The sequence below is a fragment of the Salvelinus alpinus genome, chromosome 5 (assembly GCF_045679555.1).
Source record: "Salvelinus alpinus chromosome 5, SLU_Salpinus.1, whole genome shotgun sequence".
Taxonomy (NCBI): Eukaryota; Metazoa; Chordata; class Actinopteri; order Salmoniformes; family Salmonidae; genus Salvelinus; species Salvelinus alpinus.
In genome coordinates, this window is record NC_092090.1 from 49,671,801 (window position 1) to 49,699,578 (window position 27,778).

General features: G+C 43.6%; 1 protein-coding gene across 1 annotated transcript in view; it reads right to left on the reverse strand.

Moving 5' to 3' along the window:
- Window positions 1-27,778, reverse strand: part of LOC139576292 (protein kinase C-binding protein NELL1-like) — a 528,592-nt gene that overhangs the window by 150,846 nt on the left and 349,968 nt on the right. The window contains exon 13 of the mRNA XM_071402224.1: window positions 16,028-16,153. Coding sequence (XP_071258325.1) covers window positions 16,028-16,153 — 126 coding nt within the window. The remainder of the gene's footprint in view (window positions 1-16,027; window positions 16,154-27,778) is intronic.

A 27,778-nucleotide genomic window follows, 5' to 3' on the forward strand; every position in this document is an offset into this window, starting at 1 on the left:
CGGTTTGATTTGTTTGATCTTAGCTAGCTACATAGCCGTCTTTGCATCAAACATAATTGTGTAGTTATTGAGGTTCGCCAGCCAGCTATTTTCGCCCTAACGTAACGCAACGTAGCCAACACTGCTAGCTAGCTAGCTTGCCACCGAATAGCAGCATTGTAGAAACGAGTGCATTACAACGGAACGACTTGATCAGTGTAGTGTTGGCTGACTACACAGTTGTCTTTGCTATCTTTGATTTGTATTTGTTCGATCTTAGCTAGCTACTTAGCTGGCTACATAGCCGTCTTTGTATCGGTGATAATTGTGTAGTTATCAAGGTTCGCTAGCCAGGTATTCTCGCCCTAACGTAACGTAACGTAACGTAGTCAACCCTGCTAGCTAGCCAGCTAGCCACCGATTAGCAGCACTGTAGAAACGATTACATTACAACGGAACGACTTGACTTGTGTAGTGTTAGCTAGCTACATAGTTTTCTTTGCTATCTTTTTATCTAAGATAATTGTGTAGCTTTGAGTAATTATCGGTTAGCTAGCCAGCTATTTTTCGCCTGCCGCGCTGCCGTCCTCCTACCTAGCCAACACTGCTAGCTAGCCAACTTCTACCGAATAGCAGCACTGTAGAAACTTACATTACAACGGAACGACTTGATTAGCGTAGTGTTAGCTAGTTGTCTTTGCTGTCCTTGTATCCATGATAATTGTGTAGTTTAGAGAAATGTAGTGAAATTGTCGAGGTTACCTAGCCAGCTTCACTTTCAACAACGTAGCCACTGCTAGCCAGGCTACTTCACCAGCCAGCAGTACTATATCATTTTAGTCAATAAGATCTTGTATTTTATTTTTATTTTTTTGCAACGTAAGCTTAACTTTCTGAACACTCGAGACGTGTAGCCCACTTGTCATTCTAATCTCCTTTGCATTAGCGTAGCCTCTTCTGTAGCCTGTCAACCATCTGTCTGTCTATCCCTGTTCTCTCCTCTCTGCACAGACCATACAAACGCTTCACACCGCGTGGCCGCGCCCACCCTAACCTGGTGGTCCCAGCCCGCACGACCCACGTGGAGTTCCAGGTCTCCGGTAGCCTCTGGAACTGCCGATCTGCGGCCAACAAGGCAGAGCTCATCTCAGCCTATGCGTCCCTCCAGTCCCTCGACTTCCTGGCACTGACGGAAACATGGCTCACCACAGATAACACTGCTACTCCTACTGCTCTCTCTTCGTCTGCCCACGTGTTCTCGCACACCCCGAGACCTTCTGGTCAGCGGGGTGGTGGCACCGGGATCCTCATCTCTCCCAAGTGGTCATTCTCTCTTTCTCCCCTTACCCATCTGTCTATCGCCTCCTTTGAATTCCATGCTGTCACAGTTACCAGCCCTTTCAAGCTTAACATCCTTATCATTTATCGCCCTCCAGGTTCCCTTGGAGAGTTCATCAATGAGCTTGATGCCTTGATAAGCTCCTTTCCTGAGGACGGCTCACCTCTCACAGTTCTGGGTGACTTTAACCTCCCCATGTCTACCTTTGACTCATTCCTCTCTGCCTCCTTCTTTCCACTCCTCTCCTCTTTTGACCTCACCCTCTCACCTTCCCCCCCTACTCACAAGGCAGGCAATACGCTTGACCTCATCTTTACTAGATGCTGTTCTTCCACTAACCTCATTGCAACTCCCCTCCAAGTCTCCGACCACTACCTTGTATCCTTTTCCCTCTCGCTCTCATCCAACACTTCCCACACTGCCCCTACTCGGATGGTATCGCGCCGTCCCAACCTCCGCTCTCTCTCCCCCGCTACTCTCTCCTCTTCCATCCTATCATCTCTTCCCTCTGCCCAAACCTTCTCCAACCTATCTCCTGATTCTGCCTCCTCAACCCTCCTCTCCTCCCTTTCTGCATCCTTTGACTCTCTATGTCCCCTATCCTCCAGGCCGGCTCGGTCCTCCCCTCCCGCTCCGTGGCTCGACGACTCATTGCGAGCTCACAGAACAGGGCTCCGGGCAGCCGAGCGGAAATGGAGGAAAACTCGCCTCCCTGCGGACCTGGCATCCTTTCACTCCCTCCTCTCTACATTTTCCTCTTCTGTCTCTGCTGCTAAAGCCACTTTCTACCACTCTAAATTCCAAGCATCTGCCTCTAACCCTAGGAAGCTCTTTGCCACCTTCTCCTCCCTCCTGAATCCTCCTCCCCCTCCCCCCCCTCCTCCCTCTCTGCAGACGACTTCGTCAACCATTTTGAAAAGAAGGTCGACGACATCCGATCCTCGTTTGCTAAGTCAAACGACACCGCTGGTTCTGCTCACACTGCCCAACCCTGTGCTTTGACCTCTTTCTCCCCTCTCTCTCCAGATGAAATCTCGCGTCTTGTGACGGCCGGCCGCCCAACAACCTGCCCGCTTGACCCTATCCCCTCCTCTCTTCTCCAGACCATTTCCGGAGACCTTCTACCTTACCTCACCTCGCTCATCAACTCATCCTTGACCGCTGGCTACGTCCCTTCCGTCTTCAAGAGAGCGAGAGTTGCACCCCTTCTGAAAAAACCTACACTCGATCCCTCCGATGTCAACAACTACAGACCAGTATCCCTTCTTTCTTTTCTCTCCAAAACTCTTGAACGTGCCGTCCTTGGCCAGCTCTCCTGCTATCTCTCTCAGAATGACCTTCTTGATCCAAATCAGTCAGGTTTCAAGACTAGTCACTCAACTGAGACTGCTCTTCTCTGTATCACGGAGGCGCTCCGCACTGCTAAAGCTAACTCTCTCTCCTCTGCTCTCATCCTTCTAGACCTATCGGCTGCCTTCGATACTGTGAACCATCAGATCCTCCTCTCCACCCTCTCCGAGTTGGGCATCTCCGGCGCGGCCCACGCTTGGATTGCGTCCTACCTGACAGGTCGCTCCTACCAGGTGGCGTGGCGAGAATCTGTCTCCTCACCACGCGCTCTCACCACTGGTGTCCCCCAGGGCTCTGTTCTAGGCCCTCTCCTATTCTCGCTATACACCAAGTCACTTGGCTCTGTCATAACCTCACATGGTCTCTCCTATCATTGCTATGCAGACGACACACAATTAATCTTCTCCTTTCCCCCTTCTGATGACCAGGTGGCGAATCGCATCTCTGCATGTCTGGCAGACATATCAGTGTGGATGACGGATCACCACCTCAAGCTGAACCTCGGCAAGACGGAGCTGCTCTTCCTCCCGGGGAAGGACTGTCCGTTCCATGATCTCGCCATCACGGTTGACAACTCCATTGTGTCCTCCTCCCAGAGCGCTAAGAACCTTGGCGTGATCCTGGACAACACCCTGTCGTTCTCCACCAACATCAAGGCGGTGGCCCGTTCCTGTAGGTTCATGCTCTACAACATCCGCAGAGTACGACCCTGCCTCACACAGGAAGCGGCGCAGGTCCTAATCCAGGCACTTGTCATCTCCCGTCTGGATTACTGCAACTCGCTGTTGGCTGGGCTCCCTGCCTGTGCCATTAAACCCCTACAACTCATCCAGAACGCCGCAGCCCGTCTGGTGTTCAACCTTCCCAAGTTCTCTCACGTCACCCCGCTCCTCCGCTCTCTCCACTGGCTTCCAGTTGAAGCTCGCATCCGCTACAAGACCATGGTGCTTGCCTACGGAGCTGTGAGGGGAACGGCACCTCAGTACCTTCAGGCTCTGATCAGGCCCTACACCCAAACAAGGGCACTGCGTTCATCCACCTCTGGCCTGCTCGCCTCCCTACCACTGAGGAAGTACAGTTCCCGCTCAGCCCAGTCAAAACTGTTCGCTGCTCTGGCACCCCAATGGTGGAACAAACTCCCTCACGACGCCAGGACAGCGGAGTCAATCACCACCTTCCGGAGACACCTGAAACCCCACCTCTTCAAGGAATACCTAGGATAAAGCAATCCTTCTGCCCCCCCCCCCCCCCCCTTAAAAGATCTAGATGCACTATTGTAAAGTGGCTGTTCCACTGGATGTCATAAGGTGAATGCACCAATTTGTAAGTCGCTCTGGATAAGAGCGTCTGCTAAATGACTTAAATGTAAATGTAAATGTAAAAAATAATAATAATAATAAAAAAAAGGAGGGCCAGCGCACATTCTGATACAAAATGCAATGATGTGTACTAAACCTATCACCCGTAAAAAAGCGCAATTTGCTATGATAAACTGCATTCAATGACGTCGACACAGTGGCAGCCTCATTCATATAGACGATATTGCCATAGTCAATAATCGGAATGTTGACTGAATGATTTGTTTTCAGCTATTTAAAAAAAGACAGGACCAGTTCCTATAGAAGCCTATTTGAATTCTTAATTTCTTAACTCATCAACATGCTTTTTGAAAGTTAGCTTTTTGTCAATCCAGATGCCCAGATACAGTGGGGAGAACAAGTATTTGATACACTGCCGATTTTGCAGGTTTTCCTACTTACAAAGCATGTAGAGGTCTGTAATTTTTATCATAGGTACACTTCAACTGTGAGAGAAGGAATCTAAAACATAAATCCAGAAAATCACATTGTATGATTTTTAAGTAATTAATTTGCATTTTATTGCATGACATAAGTATTTGATCACCTACCAACCAGTAAGAATTCCGGCTCTCACAGACCTGTTAGTTTTTCTTTAAGAAGCCCTCCTGTTCTCCACTCATTACCTGTATTAACTGCACCTGTTTGAACTCGTTACCTGTATAAAAGACACCTGTCCACACACTCAATCAAACAGACTCCAACCTCTCCACAATGGCCAAGACCAGAGAGCTGTGTAAGGACATCAGGGATAAATTGTAGACCTGTACAAGGCTGGGATGGGCTACAGGACAATAGCCAAGCAGCTTGGTGAGAAGGCAACAACTGTTGGCACAATTATTAGAAAATGGAAGAAGTTCAAGATGACGGTCAATCACCCTCGGTCTGGGGCTCCATGCAAGATCTCACCTCGTGGGGCATCAATGATCATGAGGAATGTGAGGGATCAGCCCAGAACTACACGGCAGGACCTGGTCAATGACCTGAAGAGAGCTGGGACCACAGTCTCAAAGAAAACCATTAGTAACACACTACGCCGTCATGGATTAAAATCCTGCAGCGCACGCAAGGTCCCCCTGCTCAAGCCAGCGCATGTCCAGGCCCGTCTGAAGTTTGCCAATGACCATCTGGATGATCCAGAGGAGGAATGGGAGAAGGTCATGTGGTCTGATGAGACAAAAATAGAGCTTTTTGCTCTAAACTCCACTCGCCGTGTTTGGAGGAATAGAAGGATGAGTACAACCCCAAGAACACCATCCCAACCGTGAAGCATGGAGGTGGAAACATCATTCTTTGGGGATGCTTTTCTGCAAAGGGGACAGGACGACTGCACCGTATTGAGGGGAGGATGGATGGGGCCATGTATCGCGAGATCTTGACCAACAACCTCCTTCCCTCAGTAAGAGCATTGAAGATGGGTCGTGGCTGGGTCTTCCAGCATGACAACGACCCGAAACACACAGCCAGGGCAACTAAGGAGTGGCTCCGTAAGAAGCATCTCAAGGTCCTGGAGTGGCCTAGCCAGTCTCCAGACCTGAACCCAATAGAAAATCTTTGGAGGGAGCCGAAAGTCCGTATTGCCCAGCGACAGCCCCGAAACCTGAAGGATCTGGAGAAGGTCTGTATGGAGGAGTGGGCCAAAATCCCTGCTGCAGTGTGTGCAAACCTGGTCAAGAACTACAGGAAACGTATGATCTCTGTAATTGCAAACTAAGGTTTCTGTACCAAATATTCAGTTCTGCTTTTCTGATGTATCAAATACTTATGTCATGCAATAAAATGCAAATTATTTACTTAAAAATCATACAATGTGATTTTCTGGATTTTTGTTTTAGATTCCTTCTCTCACAGTTGAAGTGTACCTATGATAAAAATTACAGACCTCTACATGCTTTGTAAGTAGGAAAACCTGCAAAATTGTCAGTGTATCAAATACTTGTTCTCCCCACTGTATGTATAGGTGGGGACACGATCAATGAGGACACCATCCAAAGTACGTATGCATAAATCAGAGATTTTTTTTTAATGATTTGGTAAATAACATGTACTTGGTTTGACCTGCATTAGGTACCTTAACATGTTAACTCTGTATTACTTAAAAATTTGTTGACAATTTAATTGTTTTTCTATGGCTGGGAGCTCCCATAACTGGCTAACACTTTAGGCTCTCTGGTCAAATGGCTGCGATCAGATTTTGTACAGTGTGATCCACCAATGCAAATGCCTCGGCCAAATTGCTACTCACTCAACCAATCCATATGTCCAATTGCTTGGGGGTTTATTTAGTTATAATTTATAGATTTGCAATATCAAGGCACACTGTGTTGTAGCCCGACAATACGCGATTTGCGGTAATCCACCGCAAGATACATTTTATGCAACAGTTGGCACATTTATTTTTCAGAAATTCTAGAGATGGAAAAGATTATATTTACCCAAGATACATTTTATGAATAATGAAAATGTAATAAAATCCAATTCCAATTATACAAGTAATGAATGTAGAGCTGAGGTGTGACGGGCGTGGGAACCTTGGCAACCCCACCAGTATACATTAACTCTTCAAAATGGAGGTCACGCCAGCAGGCTGGCTCGTTACTAACCAATTTAAAAAGACCCATAAAATAAAATACAAGAGGGAAAGTTCAGCAGACGCTTTGAGTTTCACTCCGAGCTTGCACATTGCAGATCTCATCCATCCGTAATTGGCTTTGAGAATATAGCATTTATATTTAGCTCCTCTATAAAGATTTAATGTATGAATCATGTCCCCAGTGTCTGGCACTCTTCGGCGTCAAAGCATACCGCTATCAGGACTGATGTCTATCTCCCATAATATGCTGCTTATTCAAAAGACATTCTGCTCTGTGTGGGTTTGTGTGTATGTGTGTGCGCACATGCTTGCTGCTGCATGCTGTTTTTTGATGCATAGCCTCTCTTCCTCTGCCTTCGTATATGAAGGGAGTAGTACACAGCGTTGTACGAGATCTTCAGTTTCTTGGCAATTTCTCGCATGGAATAGCCTTCATTTCTCAGAACAATAATAGACTGATGAGTTTCAGAAGAAAGTTCTTTGTTTCTGGCCATTTTGAGCCTGTAATCAACCCCACAAATGCTGATGCTCCAGATACTCAAGTAGTCTAAAGGCCAGTTTTATTGCTTCTTTAATCAGGACAACAGTTTTCAGCTGTGCTAACATAATTGCATAAGAGTTTTCTTATGATCAATTTAGCCTTTTAAAATTATCAACTTCGGATTAGCTAACACAACGTGCCATAGGAACACAGGAGTGATGGTTGCTAATAATGGGCCTCTGTACGCCTATGTAGATATTCCGTTACAAATCTGCTGTATCCAGCTACAATAGTCATTTACAACATTAACAATGTCTACACTGTATTTCTGATCAATTTTGTTATTTTAATGGAAAAATTTGCTTTTCTTTCAAAAACAAGGACATTTCTAAATGACCCCAAGCTTTTGAACGTGTGTGTATATATATATATGGGATACTTCACTCTCTTAAAATTCAAAATCAACTCGCTAATTGATCCTTGGCATGACTTTTTTAAAACAATTGCACATAGCTTAGTATCTCTGCTTTCTTACACACCTCAAAGTCGGGGGTAAACAGGAGACTGAGGTGTTGACACATTACCTCCTGAACTTGGGTTGCTTGATCACACTCGGCAAGGATCTCCTCCATCTTTGATGTTCTGGTGCAGTTCGAGCAATTTAAAGTATTGATTGAGGACTTATTTGTGGAGGAATTTTTCTGGGTAATTTGTGATGTTTAATTTGTGCTTCACATGACTGTGTTTTTTTTTTTTTTTATGTACTGAGCAAAAATATAAACACAACATGGAACAATTGTTAATATTTTGCTGAGTTAAAATTAATATAAGGAAATCAGTCCATTGAAATGCATTTATAGTTTTAGGCCCTAATCTATGGATTTCACATGACTGGGAATACAGACACGCAGCTGTTGGTCACAGATACCTTCAAAAAAAGGGCGTGGATCAGAAAACCAGTCAGTATCTGGTGACCACCATTTGCCTCATGTATTTGCCTTCACATAGAGTTGATTAGGCTGTTGATTGTAGCCTTTGGAATTTTGTCCCACTCTTTAATGGCTGCGCGAAGTTGCTGGATATTGGCGGGAACTGGAACATGCTGTCCACATCGATCCAGAGCATCCAAAACGTGCTCAATGGGTGACATGTTTGGTGAGTATGCAGGCCATGGAAGAACTGGGACATTTTCTGCATTTTCAGGATACAGATCCTTGCGACATGGGGCCGTGCAATGTCATGCTGAAACATGAGGTGATGGAGATGGATGAGTGGCACGACAATGGGCCTCTGGATCTCATCATGGTATCTCTGTGCAAAGCAAATTGCAATTGGTAAAATGCAATTGTGCTCGTAGCTTATGCCTGCCCATACCATAACCCCTACCGCCACCATGGGGCACTCTGTTCACAACGTTGACATCAGCAAGCCGTTCGTCCACATGACACCATACACTGTCTGTGGTTATGAGGCCGGTTGGAAGTACTGCCAAATTCCCTAAAATGATGTTGGAGGGGGCTTATGGTAGAGAAATTAACATTAAATTATCTGGCAACAGATCTGGTTGACATTCCTGCAGTCAGCATGCCAATTGCACTCTCCCTCAAAACATGAGACATCTGTGGCATTGTGTTGTGTGACAAAACTCCACAATTTAGAGTATCCTTTTATTGTCCCAGCACAAGGTGCAACTGTGTAATGATCATGATGTTTAATCAGCTTCTTAATATGCCACACCTGTCAGATGGATGGATTAACTTGCCAAAGGAGAAATGCTCACTAACAGGGATGTAAGCAAATTTGTCCACACAACATGAGAGATGTAGGCTTTTTGTGTAGATGGAACATTTATGGGATCTTTTATTTCAGGTCATGAAACATGGGACCAACACTTTACATTTGCGTTAATATTTTTGTTTGTTGTATGTTTCATGAGCTGAAAAAAAATATCCCATGAATGTTATCCACAAGTTCATCTGACTTGTAGATAAAGGGCCTCATTGACAAAATCCCGACGTATCCCATTAAACATCTTTCTGGTGTAGAAAACAGCTTAAAGTCTAGTATACTATTTGGATAGGCTTAAAGATAGTTAAAGATAGAACACTTTGTTTATGGATATGGTGGGCAAAGTCACTTTCAAAAGGGTTTGAACAAACAGTTATGTAGTAAACTCCCAAGAGAACATGACCTGTTTTGTAGGAACTACTCTCACACAGTATCATCACGGGAATAAGTGCTATTCCTCTCCCCCAAGACCACGGGGCCTGGATGTGGGCTTGTTTGGCTTTAGACTCACACCCCCACACACCTGCCCCTGTCATGTACAGCATACACATGTTTTTTTGGAGAAACACAATTTGTACACGTATGAATTGTATACGTACATACATCATGATACAAATCCAGTGTCTGAACCACCTGACCTCCCTTACAAAAATGTATTTGTTGCGGGAAACTTCCCGCAAATTTGCTGCAAACTGAATAGTGTGCCACATAATGTTGGCAGGAGTTTTCAGACGTTTGCTACTAGTGGTGAATCTGTGGCAACCTGTGGCAATAACATGTATTGCCACTAGTGGCAAACAGTTTACCAGAAGCCATTTCTGGTGAACGCAAGAGATCCAAGACCAGTAACCGGTGATGTCCAATCAGGGGGATTCGAAAAATCTGTTGGAAAATTGAAATCAAACTTTCTAGCTAGCTACCTACCAAAGTTGTCCGGTGAGCATCTAACTTATTAATTCAACTTCCTAATAAACTTTTAATAGCTAAATGATGCCATGTTTTATGGGATAGAATGAAACACATTTTGTTGATACCAGTTTTAATCTGTCTGTGCCACTGACTAGCAAATGCTTAGCTAGGTAAAGTTAGCTATCATATTTTTGCAAAAATAAAGATTGAGGCCTTCAATCAAACTAAGGGCACCAGTCAAAGTATCTCATAATAAGCTGTAGACCACACTATGTACCTAGAGAGATTTTATCTGTATTTTTCGTAGCTGTCTACATGCCACCACAGACCATTGCTGGCACTAAGACCGCACTCAATGAGTTGTATACCGCCATAAGAAAACAGGAAAATGCTCATCCAGAAGCGGCACTCCTAGTGGCCTGGGACTTTAATGAAGGGAAACATAAATCTGTTTTACCTCATTTCTATCAGCATGTTAAATATGCAACCAGAGGGAGAAAACTCTAGACCACCTTTACTCCACACACAGACACTACAAAGCTCTCCCTCACCCTCCATTTGGCAAATCTGACCATAATTCCATCCTCATGATTCCTGCTGACAAGCAAAAATGAAAGCAGGAAGCACCAGTGACTCGGTCAATACAAAAGTGGTCAGATGAAGCAGATGCTAAACTACAGGACTGTTTTGCTAGCACTGACTGGAATATGTTTCAGGATTCTTCCGATGGCACCACATCAGTCAATGGCTTCATCAGTAAGTGCATCGATGAAGTTGTCCCCACAGTGACTGTACCATGGATTATAGGCAACATCCGCACTGAGCTAAAGGGTAGAGCTGCCGCTTTCAAGGAGCGGGACTCTAACCCGGAAGCTTATAAGAAATCCCGCTATGCCCTCCGACGAACCATCAAACGGGCAAAGCATCAATACAGGACTAAGATCGAATCGTACTACACCGGCTCCGATGCTCGTCGGATGTGGCAGGGCTTGTAAATAATAACAGACGACAAAGAGTGGAGAGCTTCCCAGTGACACAAGCTTACGAGACGAGCTAAATAACTTCTATGCTCGCTTCGAGGCAAGTAACACTGAAACATGCATGAGAGCATCAGCTGTTCCGGATGACTGTGCAATTACGCTCTCCGCAGCCGATGTGAGTAAGACCTTTAAACAGGTTAACATTCACAAGGCCGCAAGGCCAGACGGATTAGCAGGACGTGTACTCCGAGCATGCACTGACCAACTGGCAAGTGTCTTCACTGACATTTTTTACTTCTTATGGCTGAAGGGGCAGTATTGAGTAGCTTGGATGAAATGTGCACAGAGGTGCCCATATTAAACTGCATGCTCCTCAGTCCCAGTTGCTAATATATGCATATTATTATTCATATTGGATATAAAACACTCTGAAGTTTCTAAAACTGTTTGACTGATGTCTGTGAGTATAACAGAACTCATATGGCAGGCAAAAACCTGAGAAAAAATCCTGGTCGATTTTCAACCAAGATCCTATTGAAATCACAGCGATATATGGATGTGTTTGCACTTCCCACGGCTTCCACTAGATGTCAACAGTCTGTAGAACTTTGTCTGATGCCTCTACTGTGAAGGGGGGCCGAATGAGAGGGTAATTAGTCAGGTCTGCCATGACCTGACCATGCTCTAACCATGCGCTTTCACATGAGAAGGAGCTCTGTTCCATCGCTCATCTGAAGTCAGTTATTCTCCGGTTGGAACGTTATTCAAGACTTATGTTAATAACATTCTAAAGATTGATTCAATACATCGTTTGACATGTTTCTACTGACTGTTATGGAACTTTTGGACATTTTGTCAGGTTTTAGTGAACGCGCTTGACTTTGGAATTGTTTACCAAACGCGCTAACAAAAGTAGCTATTTGGACATAAGTGATGGACATTACCGAACAAAATGAACATTTCTTGTGGAAGTGGGAGTCCTGGGAGTGCATTCCAACGAAGATCAGCAAAGGTAAATTAAGATTTATAATGCTTTTTATGAGTTTTGTTGACTGCACAATTTGGCGGATAACTGTATGGCTTGCTTTTGTGGCTGAACGCTGTTTTCAGATGATTGAATATTGTGTTTTGCCGTAAAGCTTTTGAAATCTTACGCAGTGGTTGCATTAAGAACAAGTGTATCTTTAAATCTATGTAAAACATGTGTATCTTTCATCAAAGTTTATGATGAGTATTTCTGTTATTTGACGTGGCTCTCTGCAATTTCTCCGAATAATTTGGAGGCATTTCTGAACATGGCACCAATGTAAACTGAGGTTTTTGTATATAAATATTAACTTTATCGAACAAAACATATATGTGTTGTGTAACATGAAGTCCTATGAGTGTCATCTGATGAAGATCTTCAAAGGTTAGTGATTCTGTCACGTTCTGACCATAGTTCTTTTGTGTTTTCCTTGTTTTAGTGTTGGTCAGGATGTGAGCTGGGTGGGCATGTTTTGTGTTTCTATGTTGGGTTTGATGTTTGGCCTGATATGGTTCTCAATCAGAGGCAGGTGTTTGTCATTGTCTCTGATTGGGAACCATATTAAGGTAGCCTGTTTTGTGTTGGGATATGTGGGTGGTTGTTTCCTGTCTTTGTGTTCATTGCACCAGAGAGGACTGTTTCGGTTTTGCCACGTTTGTTATTTTGTATTTGTGTAGTGTTCACGTTATCGTCTTTTTATTAAACATGATGAACACGAACTACGCCGCGTCTTGGTCTGATCCCTGCTACACCTCCTCTTCAGACAAAGAGGAGGAAGGCTGCCGTTACAGATTCATTTTATCTCTATTTCTGCTTTTTGTGACTCCTGTCTTTGGCTGGAAAAATGACTGTGTTTGTCTATGATTTTGCGGTGACCTAACATAATCGTTTGTGGTGCTTTCGCTGAAAAGCCTATTTGAAATAGGACACTTTGGTGGTATTAACAACAAGATTACCTTTAAAATGGTATGAGATACATGTATGTTTGAGGAATTTTAATTATGAGATTTCTGTTGTTTGAATTTGGCGCCCTGCACTTTCACTGGCTGTTGTCATATCGATCCCGTTACCGGGATTGCAGCCATAAGAAGTGTTAACCTCTCCCTGTCTGAGTCTGAAAATGTTTCAAGCAGACCACCATAGTCCCTGTGCCCAAGAATACTAAGGTAACCTTCCTAAATGACTACCGACCCGTAGCACTCACATCTGTAGCCATGAGGTGCTTTGGAAGGCTGGTCATGGCTCACATCAACACCATTATCCCAGAAACCCTAGACCCACTCCAATTTACATACCGCCCCAACAGATCCACAGACGATGCAATCTCTATTGCTCTCCACACTGTCCTTTCACACCTGGACAAATAAACGCCTATGTGAGAATGCTATTCATTGACTACAGCTCAGCGTTCAACACTATAGTGCACACAAAGCTCATCACGAAACTAAGGACCCTGCAACTAAACACCTCCCTCTTTAACTGGATCCTGGACTTCCTGTTGCGCCGCCGCCAGGTGGTAAGGGTAGGTAACAGCACATCTTCCACGCAGATCCTCATCACGGGTGCCCCTCAGGGGTGTGTGCTCAGTCCTTTCCTGTACTCCCTGTTCACTCATGACTGCACGGCCAGGCATGACTCCAACACCATTATTAAGTTTACTGATGACACAACAGTGGTAGGCCTGATCACCGACAACGACGAGACAGGTCAGAGACCTGACTGTGTGGTGCAAGGACAACAACCTCTCCCTCAACATGATCAAGACAAAGGAGATGATTGTGGATTACAGGAAAAGGAGGACCAAGTACCAAGACCAAGTACCAAGAAAAGGAGGACCGTCTCATCGACGTGGCTGTAGTGGAGAAGGTTGACAGCTTCAAGTTCCTTGGTGTCCACATAACCAACAAACTAACATGGTTCAAGCACACCAAGACAGTCACGAAGAGGGCATGACAAAACCTATTACCCCTCAGGAGATTGAAAAGATTTGGCATGGGTCCTCAGATCCTCAAAAGATTCTATAGCTACACCATCGAGAGCATCCTGACGGGTTGCATCACTACCTGGCCTATTACCGCAAGGCACTACAAAGGGTAGCTTCCTGCCATCCAGGACCTCTATTCCAGGCGGTGTCAGAGGAAGGCCCTAAAAATTGTCAAAGACTCCAGCCACCCTAGTCATAGACTGTTCTCTCTGCTACCGCACGGCAAGCGATACCGGAGCACCAAGTCTAGGTCCAAGAGACTTCTAAACAGCTTCTACCCAAAAGCCATAAGACTCCTGAACATCTCACCAAATGGCTACCCAGACTATTTGCACGCCACTAGCCTGTATCCCAAATGGTTGCCTTATTCCCTATGGGCCCTGGTCATAAGTAGTGCACTATATACTGTATATACTGGAATAGGGTGCCATTTAGCATGCACACATAGAATAATCCACCATAACAAAACCTAATTGGAGGCATTGCATGCCCAGAGGAATGTGGCAAGCAGTTTGATTTCACTAAATCAGAAAGTATCGGAAGTAAACACAAGCTTGGCTTGTTGAATCAGATGAAGAGTCCCAGCCAATGTCAACAGACAGTAGATGTGCACATTTCCATAATTCAAAGGGCCAATCTGTGATATGGAAACAATGTATAGCCTTAAAATGTGGTTTCACCTCACAGACTGTCAATCCTTGCATCTAAAGCTTGGTCTATCTAATTTGAGAATTATTACATTTCTCCAGCCCCATCCCTTAGATGGCAAACTAAGTGGTATGGGGGCTTCCATTTGGATGTTTTTCTGATTCAGGATTGGGCTTTAAACTTAATTAGCTAGTTTGTTCATCTGATAAGGTCTGCATCTCCAACACCCCCCCCCCTTCCCCTCACGTCTTTCCCACCTTTATAAAACGGTCTCTTGACCTGACAGCCCCAGTTTAACTGCAGTGTGTAGTGTGCTAGAAAAATGACGTATTCAACTGATCTATTTGATATTAATGGTTAATAATTAATATTTAACTAATTATAAGGCATTTCTGTCCTACTAGTGTCTGCGTTTTCATGGGCTCCACTCTAGTTCTCTGCAGCTAATCTGGGTTTATGGTCACTGGAGATGGCTTGAGTTGACAAAAATGAGTTAAAGACTGCATTACATAGACAATGTGTTTTACAAGAGATAGCTTAGGAGTAGAACAATCCCTAATTGTCTCAAAATCATCCTTGCAACTGGGAAACTAAGCCAGGGTGGGGTTAAGACAACAACCCCGTGCAGATAATGACAGGATGAACCCAGAGTGCCTTATGATGCTCCTTGGTCTGCATGAGGGGGGTTGAACCAACCATGACTGAGCATTGTTAGTGTCAGCCATATATAGTGCTCTGCATTTGTATAAAAGTTAGGTTACTCGGTCAAACACTCAAGGGTGTGGGGTCGACCAGCCTCATTATTGCAATAATTAATCCATTTTAAATAAAGAGGATTGTTTGAAGAAATGACCAAGTCTCTCTCAGTACTAAATTTCCACGACAGTGGCCACGTCCTGACCCCAGTTTGACAACAGTGTGGAGCTGCGTCCTGACCCCTCTCCAGCTGAAGGACAGTGTGTGTGGCTCCAGAGTACACCGACCTGAGGTCAAATGGCTCTCACAACCACTCACGGTCTTCTGAGAGGCAGAGAGAGAAGGATGCTCAAGTCACCATGAGCTGTAATGTGTTGCTTCTCTCAACCAGCACTGAGTAAAACTATAAAATTATAAAACTCTGTTTTCAAGCTTCTCAGAGTGCTGATATAGGTTCACCTCTCCGGGTCCATGTAATCTCATTCCTTGTGATCTAAAGGGCTAAACTGATCCTAAATCAGCACTCCTTCTCTGAGAAACATTGTACTGCCCCTGTTCTGTAGTTTTGTACAAATCTCAGACTAAAACAAACTGAGAGGATTAATCTGGCCTACTTTAGCACTGTGAGAGTTGTGTGTTAACTGTGAGAAGTGAGTGCACTCTGTGTTTACCAAGACACAATACTTGCCCTCAAGGTTGGCAAGCATTTCACTGTAAGGTCTACACCTGTTGTATTCGGCGCATGTGACAAATAAAATTTGATTTGAAATGAACGATAATCCTCAGGATGTTAGGTACCGAAAATTAGGAAGTGTATGTGTGGGTGTGTGTTTGTTTGTGTTGGCCTACCAAAATGTTCAAAGTGTATGTGTGTGTGTGTCCATATTTGGCCTACCTGTGCAGGAATAGTCATCCACTCTGATGAAGCCAGGTAGACAGTCACAGCGATGGCTGCCGGGTAGGTTCACACACGCCGTGTTAGCCTGGCAGTAGTGCATCTGGGTGGCACACTCATCGATATCTGAGAGGAGAACCCACACAGAGGAGTTGTCAATAAATATTTTTGTATATATATATTGTTTATGGATAGTGACAGTTGGACTGTAGAGAGGGGGACAGATACAAAGGGAGACAGAGAGTAGGGGCCGGAATATATAACACTGTCGCCAGCGGGTATATGTGGTTTGGAACCTGCAGCACTACCACAATAACAGACTCTGAGTTGTCAATATCTGAGGGAACACACACAGAGCTTTCTGGTAGAAATGAAGCGCTGTGGCATGGGTGGTCTAGTGCAGGGTTTCCCAAACTTGGTCCCAGGGCCCCCCCTGGGTTCACGTTTCGTTTTTTTTGCCCTAGCACTACATAGCTGATTCAAATATCCAACTCCTCATCAAGCCTGAATTATTTGACTCAGCTGTGTAGTGCTCTGGCAGAAAACAAAACGTGCTCCCAGGGGGGGCCCCAGGACCGCGTTTAGGAAACCCTGGTCTAGTGGTTAGTGCTGTAGACCCCAGGCCACATGTACCTGTATCGGTGTGTGTTCAAATCTGTCCCACTACCTTTTGATACTCTCATATCCTATTTTACCCCACTATCCCTCTACGAATGTTCAATAAAAAAGTGGAGTTCACTCCTTCGGAGAGAAATAGGCAGCATTCCAAGTGAAATCCCTCTTCCCTTAATTTTTGTATTTTTTATTTCACCTTTATTTAACCGCCTTCACTCATGCTGCTAAACACACCCTCGTAAAACTGACTATCCTACCGATCCTTGACTTCGGTGATGTCATTTACAAAATAGCCTCAAACACTCTACTCAGCAAATTGAATGCAGTCTATCACAGTGCCATCCGTTTTGTCACCAAAGTCCCATATACTACCCACCACTGCGACCTGGATGCTCTCGTTGGCTGGTCGGCCCGAGAATTGAACCCTGTGGCACTCCCATAGAGACTGCCAGAGGTCCAGACAACAGGCCCTCCGATTTGACACACTGAACTCTATCTGAGAAGTAGTTAGTGAACCAGGCAAGGCAGCCATTAGAGAAACCAAGGCTGTTGAGTCTTCCGATAAGAATACGGTGATTGACAGAGTCGAAAGCCTGGATGAGGTCGATGAAGACGGCTGCACAGTACTGTCTTTTATCGATGGCGGTTATGATATCATTTAGGACCTTGAGCGTGGCTGAGGTGCACCCGTGACCAGCTCGGAAACCGGATTGCTTAGCGGAGGAGTTACGGTGGGATTCAAAATGGTTGGTGATCTGTTTGTTCACTTGGCTTTCGAAGACTTTAGAAAGGTAGGATGGATATAGGTCTGTAACAGTGGGAAGAGTGGGATGTTCGCGGCCACTTTCCAATCTTTAGGAATCTCAGACGATACGAAATAGAGGTTGAACAGACTAGTAATAGGGGTTGCAACAATGGATAGTGCACTACCTTTGACCAGAGCCCTATGGGCCTTGATCAAAGTAGTGCACTATAAAGGGAAGCGTGTGCCATTTGGGACACAGTCATAGAGTGCTGTGGCAATACCCAGTTGGGTTTATTTGACCTCCATACAATGACATTTCAATTTTTTTATTTGACCTTTATTTAACTAGGCAGGTTAGGTAGCTTAGAGAGTTATTATTATTTAAACACTCTGAGCACGTGGAAAGGCACTATTCTGTATATAATTATTATTATAGGAGTCGATATCTGAAGGAGGAGTTACAGTGAGAACAGTTACACGTGTCAAGAACATCGAAATTAGCACAAACTAATCAAATGAAATTTGCGCCGAATACAACAGGTGTAGACTACAGTGAAATGTTTACTTAAAAGCCCATTCCCAACAATGCAGAGTTAAAAAGGAAGACACTTATTTGCTGAATAAAAAAGGAAATATTAACACAATTAAAAAACAACCAAGCTATATACAAGGAGTACCAGTACGGAGTCAATTTGCAGGGGTACGACGTAGTTGAGATCATTTACGTAATACAGTATGTACAATAGATGTGGGTCGGGATAAAAGTGACTAGGCAATTAGAAAATACACTGTATACAAAACACTAAGGACATCTGCTTTTTTCATGACATAGACTGACCAGGTGAATTCAGGGGAAAGATATGATCCCTTATTGATGTCTTCTTGTTAAAGCCACGTCAATCAGTGTAGATGAAGGGGAGGAGAAAGGTTAAAGAATTATTTTAAAGCCTTGGGGGGTTCAACTCAATATTAGGAAGGTGTTCTTAATGTTTTGTACACTCAGTGTATAATAAACATAGTAGCGTATGTGAAGCGTGAAAGTGTGTCTGTGTGTGTGTGTGGCTTCAATATGCATGTGTGTGCATGTGTATGTTTTGATGTGTGTGTTTTGGAGTACGTATGTATGTACAGTGGGGAGAACAAGTATTTGATAAACTGCCGATTTTGCAGGTTTTCCTACTTACAAAGCATGTAGAGGTCTGTAATTTTTATCATAGGTACACTTCAACTGTGAGAGACGGAATCTAAAACAAAAATCCAGAAAATCACATTGTATGATTTTTAAGTAGTTAATTAGCATTTTATTGCATGACATAAGTATTTGATCACCTACCAACCAGTAAGAATTCCGGCTCTTACAGACCTGTTTGTTTTTCTTTAAGAAGCCCTCCTGTTCTCCACTCATTACCTGTATTAACTGCACCTGTTTGAACTCGTTACCTGTATAAAAGACACCTGTCCACACACTCAATCAAACAGACTCCAACCTCTCCACAATGGGCAAGACCAGAGAGCTGTGTAAGGACATCAGGGATAAAATTGTAGACCTGCACAAGGTGGTAGATTTGGATAGAAAACACTCTAAAGTTTCTAAAACTGTTAAAATAATGTCTGTGAGTATAACATCACTTATTTGGCAAATGTGAGGTCACTGTGTTTTCAATGGGAAATCAGATTTATAAGGCAACTGGTTGCAGTTCATATGGCTTCCACTAGATGTCAACAGTCTTCAGAAATTGGTTGATGTTTTTCCTTTGAGAAATGAAGAAGTACGGCTGTTCAGTCTGAGTGTCAAGCCAAGTGGACTCTTTTGTTTGGTGCGCGCGACCTGGAGCTCGCTCCACTTAGATTTTATCCGCTATTGAACACAGTATATTCCGTCTTAAATTGTATCGATTATTTACGTTTTAGGATACCTAAAGTTGGATTAGGAAAGTTGTTGGAAATTTTTGGACTAAATTTACAGGTAACATATTAGATAATTTGTAGTCATGTTGGGCGAGTTGGAACCGGTGTATTTCTGAATCAAATGCGCCAAATAAATGGAAATTTTTGGGATATAAAGAAGGAGTTTATCGAACAAAAGGACCATTTGTGATGTTTCTGGGACATATTGGAGTGCCAACAGAAGAAGATCTTCAAAGGTAAGGCATGAATTATATCGTTATTTCGGACTTTCGTGTCGCACCTGCTTGGTTGAAATATGATTTTCATGTGTTTGAATGATGGGGCGCTGTCCTCAGATAATCGCATGGTTTGCTTTCGCCGTAAAGCCTTTTTGAAATCTGACACGGTGGCTGGATTAACAAGAAATTAAGCTTTATTTTGGTGTATTGCACTTGTGATTTTATGAAAGTTAAATAGTTCAAATTTAATTCAAATTTCGCGCTCTTTCACCGGATGCTAGCGGAACGTCTAGCCGTAACGTATTTGAGCCAATCAGTTTTGTTGTGACAAGGTAGGGGTGGTATACAGAAAATAGCCCTATTTGGTAAAATACCAAGTCCATATTATGGCCAGAACAGCAAAAAAAAGCAAAGAGAAATGACAGTACATCATTACCTTAAGACACGAAGGTCAGTCAATCTTGAACATTTCTAGAACTTTGAAAGTTTCTTCAAGTGCAGTTCCAAAAACCATTAAGCACTATGATGAAACTGACTCTCATGAGGACCGCCACAGGAAAGAAAAGACCCAGAGTTACCTCTGCTGCAGAGAATAAGTTCATTAGAGTTAACTGCACCTCGGGACAATGAGGCCTCCAGGCTCTGTTTGACCATGAATGATAGCGATGGTGCTGCATCAGATGACCTGGCCTCCACAATCACCCAACCTCAACCCAATTGAGATGGTTTGGGATGAGTTGGACCGCAGAGTGAAGGAAAAGCAGCCAACAAGTTCTCAGGATATGTGGGAACAACTTCAGAACTGTTGGAAAAGTATTTCAGGTGAAGCCTTTTGAGAGAATTCCAAGAGTGTGCAAAGCTGTCATCAAGGCAAAGGGTGGCTACTTTGAAGAATCTAAAATCTAATCTTGATTTGTTTAACACTTTTTTTATGTTACTAATTGTGCCATATGTGTTATTTCATGGTTTTCACTATTCTGCAATGCAGAGAATAGTATAAATAAAGAAAAACCCTGGAGGTTTGGGTGTGTCCATACTTTTGACTGGTACTTTATGAAAATTACATACTTCTGTATTTCATTTTCAATAAATTAGCAACCATTTCTAAAAACATGTTTTCACTTTGTCACTAGGGGGAATTGCGTGTAGAACAGTGAGAGAAAAAAATATATTTAATCCATTTTGAATTCAGGCTAACAAAACAAATGTGGAGTAAGTCAAATGGTACAAATACTTTCTTAAGGCACTGTATGTACCAATGTTTTAGCTAAAGGTGGGCTGTACTGTACAAGCTGTATTATATGGGGGCCCTAACAGTAGTCGGTAATGGTACAATACTGTATAAGTACATAGCCTTGCACAAAAATTGGATTGTGGTAGCCGGAATGGTTAATGGGAGCAGGATCTCTTGTTTCTGTAGCGTGAGGCAGCTGATGTACAAGTACACACCTTAGACAGAATGTTAGTATATTGCAGGGCCTTATCCCCAATATACCTCCTTAATGCTGAGTGCCAAGCAGAGACACATTCGGTCCCATTTTTACAGAAATAGGAAAAGAGGGAGAGGGATGAGCGAGAGAGAGGAGAGAAAAGATGAAAGGCACACACCAAGCCCCGGGAGAGATTCTGACACAATAATACCCAGGTAATACTGTATCATGTTAGATTACAACCAGACTAAGCACATCCTTTTTCCTCTGCTAATGTAACTTGAAAGTCATCTTTATAGGCATTAAAACACTGATTGAGTTAAGGAAAGCTTTGACTATGTACAGACTCAGTGAGCATAGCCTTGCTATAGAGAAAGGTTGCCGTAGGCAGACCTGGCTCTCAAGAGAAAACAGGCTACGTGCACACAGCCCACAAAATGAGATGGAAACTGAGCTGCGCTTCCTAACCTCCTGCCAAATGCATGACCATATTAGAGAGACACATTTCCCTCAGATTAAACAGTCCCACTAATCATTTGAAAACAAACCCAATTTTGATAAACTCCCACATATATTGGGTGAAATACAACAGTGTGCTAACAAACACAATTGTAAATACGACCCATATTTATGTGTATTTATTTTCCCTTTTGTACTTTAAAATCAATCCCATATACTATGTATATTACAAAAAAGGTTTTAAATTCTCTGGTAATGCCAATACGGAACACTATCAAATGCTTCTCAAAAATGCCCTTTGGTGGTCAAACTAGCAATAACTTGCAGTAACAGAAGAAATGGGCTGAGAATGAAATGACATGCCACAGTATGCTGCAGCACCCAGGGTGTGCCGCAACTTTAAAGAAATTTGGCTTAATTAATTTGATTAATATTATGGTCTATCCATTAACAGAAAAATTGTCAGTTTGTATATTCAGACCGTTTCGCTCTCGGAGCGCACACTGGTTGTTCGGGCCAAGAGTAGGGTTGATTTGAGCATTCTAGCCTTACAACGGCAGTCAAGCACCCAAGCTAACGTTGGCTAGCTACTTCCAGACACAAATGTGATCCCTCTGACCATTTTACTCGCCCTAGCAGAGCTGGTAAGGCAGTTTTCGTGTTAACCAGAGCGTTGGTGACCGTAAATGTGCTGCTGGAAACAATTTAATTATGATTTTTCTCCCGACGTTCACTGACACCGGCCATATTCAACGGGTGTTGAGCGCTGGTAAAGTAATTATTCTGGTACACTCAGACGAGAGTGCTCTGAAATCCGTGTAGATAGTAGGCTGGACACATGACATTTTTAACAACGTTCTTTTCTGATAAAAACTAGTTCATTGCATCCGCCGTGGAGCCCAGTTTCATAATATGGCCATATTTCCCAGCTGCTTGCCGTTGTTTTGAAGTAATCGTGAAAAAATGGGCCTTATTTTAGTGCATTTTTCACCCTGCCAGCTCCTATTAGTTCTATTGAGCACCGTGGCACCAACTCGCCTTCCGAACGTTCTATTCCCAGTTTATTGTTCAACGTCACAATGCCTGCTTCGCTATTGTTGGCAATGAGACCTGCTCACGTTGTTTTATAGTTAAAATGTAAACAACAAAATAATACTGGAACTCTGAGATCTTCCCATTGTTTCCTATGGGGGAAATATAGGCATATGTGTCTATTTCGCCAAATATCTTGGAATGTGTATATATATTATTTTGTTGGTTATGTTGTCGTAGTTGTGCCTAGGGGGGCATATGGGCATATGAAGCATGAGGACTTGCAGCGAGTGGTGAACTTCATCAACAACTACGCAGAGGATAATGCAACAGTATTACCAGGACGCCACCCAGGACACACACTTTGGTGGAAAGCTGCTGCCATCCCATGTGACAAAAGCAGAAGTGTGGCGTCTCTACAAGGAATCGATGACAACACTTGATATGTAAAGCATAAACATGTTTTGATTATTTAATTTACCTCCAACATGATTGGCACTACTTTTATTGATCTCACATTATTTCTGTATTTTCCAGAAGCTGTTAAGTCAGCCAAGCTGAAGAAGCAAGAGCAGCGTCTCCTGCTTGTTCAGAGTGAACGGTCTATTTACCAAAAGATGGTTACTGGCTGCAAGACCACCTGTCAAGACCTGCAGTTGTCTCTGGGGGACCCTACTTAACCAGCAAGCAAAGACATCAGGATGCATTACAGCTTTGTTTTTTCTCAACAAGTACAAAACATGTCCTCCTTTATACTGATTAAGGACATAGATGGATAAATAGATATACATACACAAAAAAATAAATATATATATATATATGGGAGGCAGGCAAATACCTTTCACTGAGCTGTGTAAAGACAGACTGACAGGGGTGAAACAATTAATTGTAAATGATCTTACTGTTCTTTTGTTGTTTGCAGGTGGACTATACTTCTGACCCTATGCAGCCGGGTCCCATCTACTTTTTAAATCCTTGCAAGTGTGGCTTGTTTGGTGTATGCTGTGAAGGAATACCACAACAAGTCAACTACTTGATTGATGAAGGAATGTCATCCAGCAAAGGTAGCAACTACATGCACCATTTCTTTACCAACTACGGAGTTGGGGAAACACGTCTGGACCTGAATTGTGATCGTGTCAGTGGCCAAAACAAGAACAAATTTGTGCTCTGGTATTGTGCCTGGTGGACCATGCACAAGCTACACCACAGTCTGGACCTTAATTTCCTGATCGCAGGCCACACCAAGTTTGCCCCCGACTGGTGCTTCGGCCTCATCAAGCAGCGCTTCCGAACGATCAGAGTGAACACCTTGTCTGAGATTGCTGATGTTGTGAAGGACAGCACTGTGACAGGGGTCAACATCCCACAGCTGGTTGGACTGGAGGATGATACGGTGCTGGTGGAACGCTATGACTCGCAACAACACCTGACTCCGTACTTCAGGCCGCTGCCACAGATCAAGCAGCACCAGCATTTTATGTGAAAATAATTTTCATTGCATTGTATGATGTTATTCTTCTTATACACTGCTCAAAAAAATAAAGGGAACACTTATACAACACAACGTAACTCCAAGTCAATCACACTTCTGTGAAATCAAACTGTCCACTTAGGAAGCAACACTGATTGACAATAAATGTCACATGCTGTTGTGCAAATGGAATAGACAAAAGGTGGAAATTATAGGCAATTAGCAAGACACCCCCAAAAAAGGAGTGATTCTGCAGGGGGTGACCACAGACCACTTCTCAGTTCCTATGCTTCCTGGCTGATGTTTTGGTCACTTTTGAATGCTGGCGGTGCTCTCACTCTAGTGGTAGCATGAGACGGAGTCTACAACCCACACAAGTGGCTCAGGTAGTGCAGCTCATCCAGGATGGCACATCAATGCGAACTGTGGCAAGAAGGTTTGCTGTGTCTGTCAGCGTAGTGTCCAGAGCATGGAGGCGCTACCAGGAGACAGGCCAGTACATCAGGAGACGTGGAGGAGGCCGTAGGAGGGCAACAACCCAGCAGCAGGACCGCTACCTCCGCCTTTGAGCAGGAGGAGCACTGCCAGAGCCCTGCAAAATGACCTCCAGCAGGCCACAAATGTGCAGGTGTCAGCATATGGTCTCACAAGGGCTCTGAGGATCTCATCTCGGTACCTAATGGCAGTCAGGCTACCTCTGGCGAGCACATGGAGGGCTGTGCGGCCCCACAAAGAAATGCCACCCCACACCATGACTCACCCACCGCCAAACCGGTCATGCTGGAGGATGGTGCAGGCAGCAGAACGTTCTCCACGGCGTCTCCAGACTCTGTCACGTCTGTCACATGTGCTCATGTGCTCAGTGTGAACCTGCTCTCATCTGTGAAGAGCACAGGGCGCCAAAGGCGAATTTGCCAATATTGGTGTTCTCTGGCAAATGCCAAACGTCCTGCACGGTGTTGGGCTGTAAGCACAACCCCCACCTGTGGACGTCGGGCCCTCATACCACCCTCATGGAGTCTGTTTCTGACCGTTTGAGCAGCCACATGCACATTTGTGGCCTGCTGGAGGTCATTTTGCAGGGCTCTGGTAGTGCTCCTCCTTGCACAAAGGCGGAGGTAGCGGTCCTGCTGCTGGGTTGTTGCCCTCCTACGGCCTCCTCCACGTCTCCTGATGTACTGGCCTGTCTCCTGGTAGCGCCTCCATGCTCTGGACACTACGCTGACAGACACAGCAAACCTTCTTGCCACAGTTCGCATTGATGTGCCATCCTGGATGAGCTGCACTACCTGAGCCACTTGTGTGGGTTGTAGACTCCGTCTCATGCTACCACTAGAGTGAGAGCACCGCCAGCATTCAAAAGTGACCAAAACATCAGCCAGGAAGCATAGGAACTGAGAAGTGGTCTGTGGTCACCACCTGCAGAATCACTCCTTTTTTGGGGGTGTCTTGCTAATTGCCTATAATTTCCACCTTTTGTCTATTCCATTTGCACAACAGCATGTGACATTTATTGTCAATCAGTGTTGCTTCCTAAGTGGACAGTTTGATTTCACAGAAGTGTGATTGACTTGGAGTTACGTTGTGTTGTATAAGTGTTCCCTTTATTTTTTTGAGCAGTGTATAAACTTGGGAGGTGAATTGATGTTGTGCAAGGATGTAATGTCTTCTGATTTTTTTGTTGTTATTCCCTGTTTTACAGCTTCGATGCTCTGGTGGTGTTGTTGCCAAGGAGCGTTCAGCTTGTCGGGACCAGGTTTCAGCTGCTGCGCAACGCTGACATCCTTCCTCCCATAGATGGTCTGCCTGTACAAGCACCACCTGGACTGGACACAGCTAGACAAACTTATCTTTGTGAGAAGATCATGGAGTTTTGCGACGAAGAGGCTATGGACTTCACATGCCCTAAACCAAAGTCAAGGGCAGGACAGAAACAGGCTCTCCGACTGTAGATTCCCTTGTTCATGCGTGGTTCGGACGGACCAGTCATCAGCACTATCTGCAGTGCCTCTATTCAAATGACTCTCCTAACACACGCCATACGTTGCTGCTACTATTTTGCTGCTACGTTGCTGCTCAGCCACTTTACCCCTGATTGTATGCATATAACTACCTTGTCTCTCACTGATATTTTACATAGTGTCAATATAAATATAATACCGTATCTATTTATGATATTCCTACTATGCAAGTAACCATTTGGCCCAACCATTTACACCTGTAGAGACCCATCCACTTAGCAAGACTTAGCAAAATATTGATATATAAAATTAATATTGATATGTGTGGTTGTAACATGATTTTGTGACATACCACTACAATATGTGATCATATCAAGTGTCCACCACATAAATATATGGTTCATGCATCTGTCTATGTACTGTACATGTGCACCTCACTCAGGTTGTATGGCCTTAATTTATGTATGGAATACGTGCGTGTGTAACAGTATATAAAGTATGCTAATGTAATGATGTGAAAGCATTTGGGCAGTGGTGTAAAGTATTTCAGTGAAAATACTTTAAAGTACTACTTACGTATTTTTTGGGGGGTATCTGTACATTACTTTACTTAACTAAATTCCAAAAGAAAATGTATTTTTTATTCCATACATTTTCCCTGACACCCAAAAGTACTTGTTACATTTTGACAAGAAAATTGTCCAATTCACACACTTATCAAGAGAACATCCCTGGTAATCCCTACTGCATTTTATCTGGCAGACTCACTAAACCCATGCTTCTTTTGAAAATTATGTCTGAGTGTTGGAGTGTGCCCCTGGCTATCCATCAATAAAATAGAACTGGTTTGGATGACATTCCTTCGTCTGGTTTAATAGAAGGAATTTAAAATTATTTATACTTTTACTTTTGATGCTTAAGTATTTTTCAAACCAAATACTTTTAGACTTTTACTCAAGTAGTATTTTACTCGGTGACTTTTACTTCAGTCATTTTCTATTAAGGTATCTTTATTTTACTCAAGCAAGACAATGTAATACTTTTTCTACCACTGGATGTGGCTGGTGTAATGAACATGATGGGAGACAGAGCTGGTTTCAAGCAGCAGATGTATATTGTAAAGGACCACAGGATGAGGCAGGTAGTTGGGTCCAGGGGTAGGCACAAGGTCATACACAGGGGGTCCAAAAAGGCAACAGTACAGGTAGGGAAAAGCCTAGTATTGTCGTCCGGGAGATCAGGCAATAGATTGATAACATGAAATCCGATAGGCTAAAGTACAGGTTGGGAATAGGCAAAAGGCGTCGTTAGTGAGGCAGGAAAAAAAATCATACACGGTAGAATTACATTACGAGAAAACCAGCGCTCTGAATAGAAGTGTGTCACAAAACAAACAATACCTCACAATGATTGGGTGCAAAGAACTGAACTAAATAGTGTGTGATAATGACAGGTGATCAGAATTCAGGTGATTGGGATCTGGAGAGTGAGCTGCGTTCAGGGGATCTGTGTGTTTGAGAGTGTGAGCTGGAAAGTGGGCTGGACAATTACTACAATACACTGGCTTAAGAGGGCGGGAACGATGCTGCAGACAAAGAAGAGCTCTCCAGGAAGTGTACCACAATATTCAAGGGACATTTTCTCAAATGTGGGGTTACAATTTTATCAACTTTCAAAACATAATTACTTTCCCATTGTGCCTCAACTGCAGTGTATGATATACCATTTTGTTGCTCTGAGTCTCTACTTTTATACAATGTAAAAAACAATTTCAAATTTTGCGACATAAGACCGAATAGAGGCCGAATACAAGTCACAAATGTATAATTCTTGTGCAATTTACACTACCGTTCAAAAGTTTAGGGTCACTTAGAAATGTCCTTGTTTTTGAAAGAAAAGCTATTTTTTT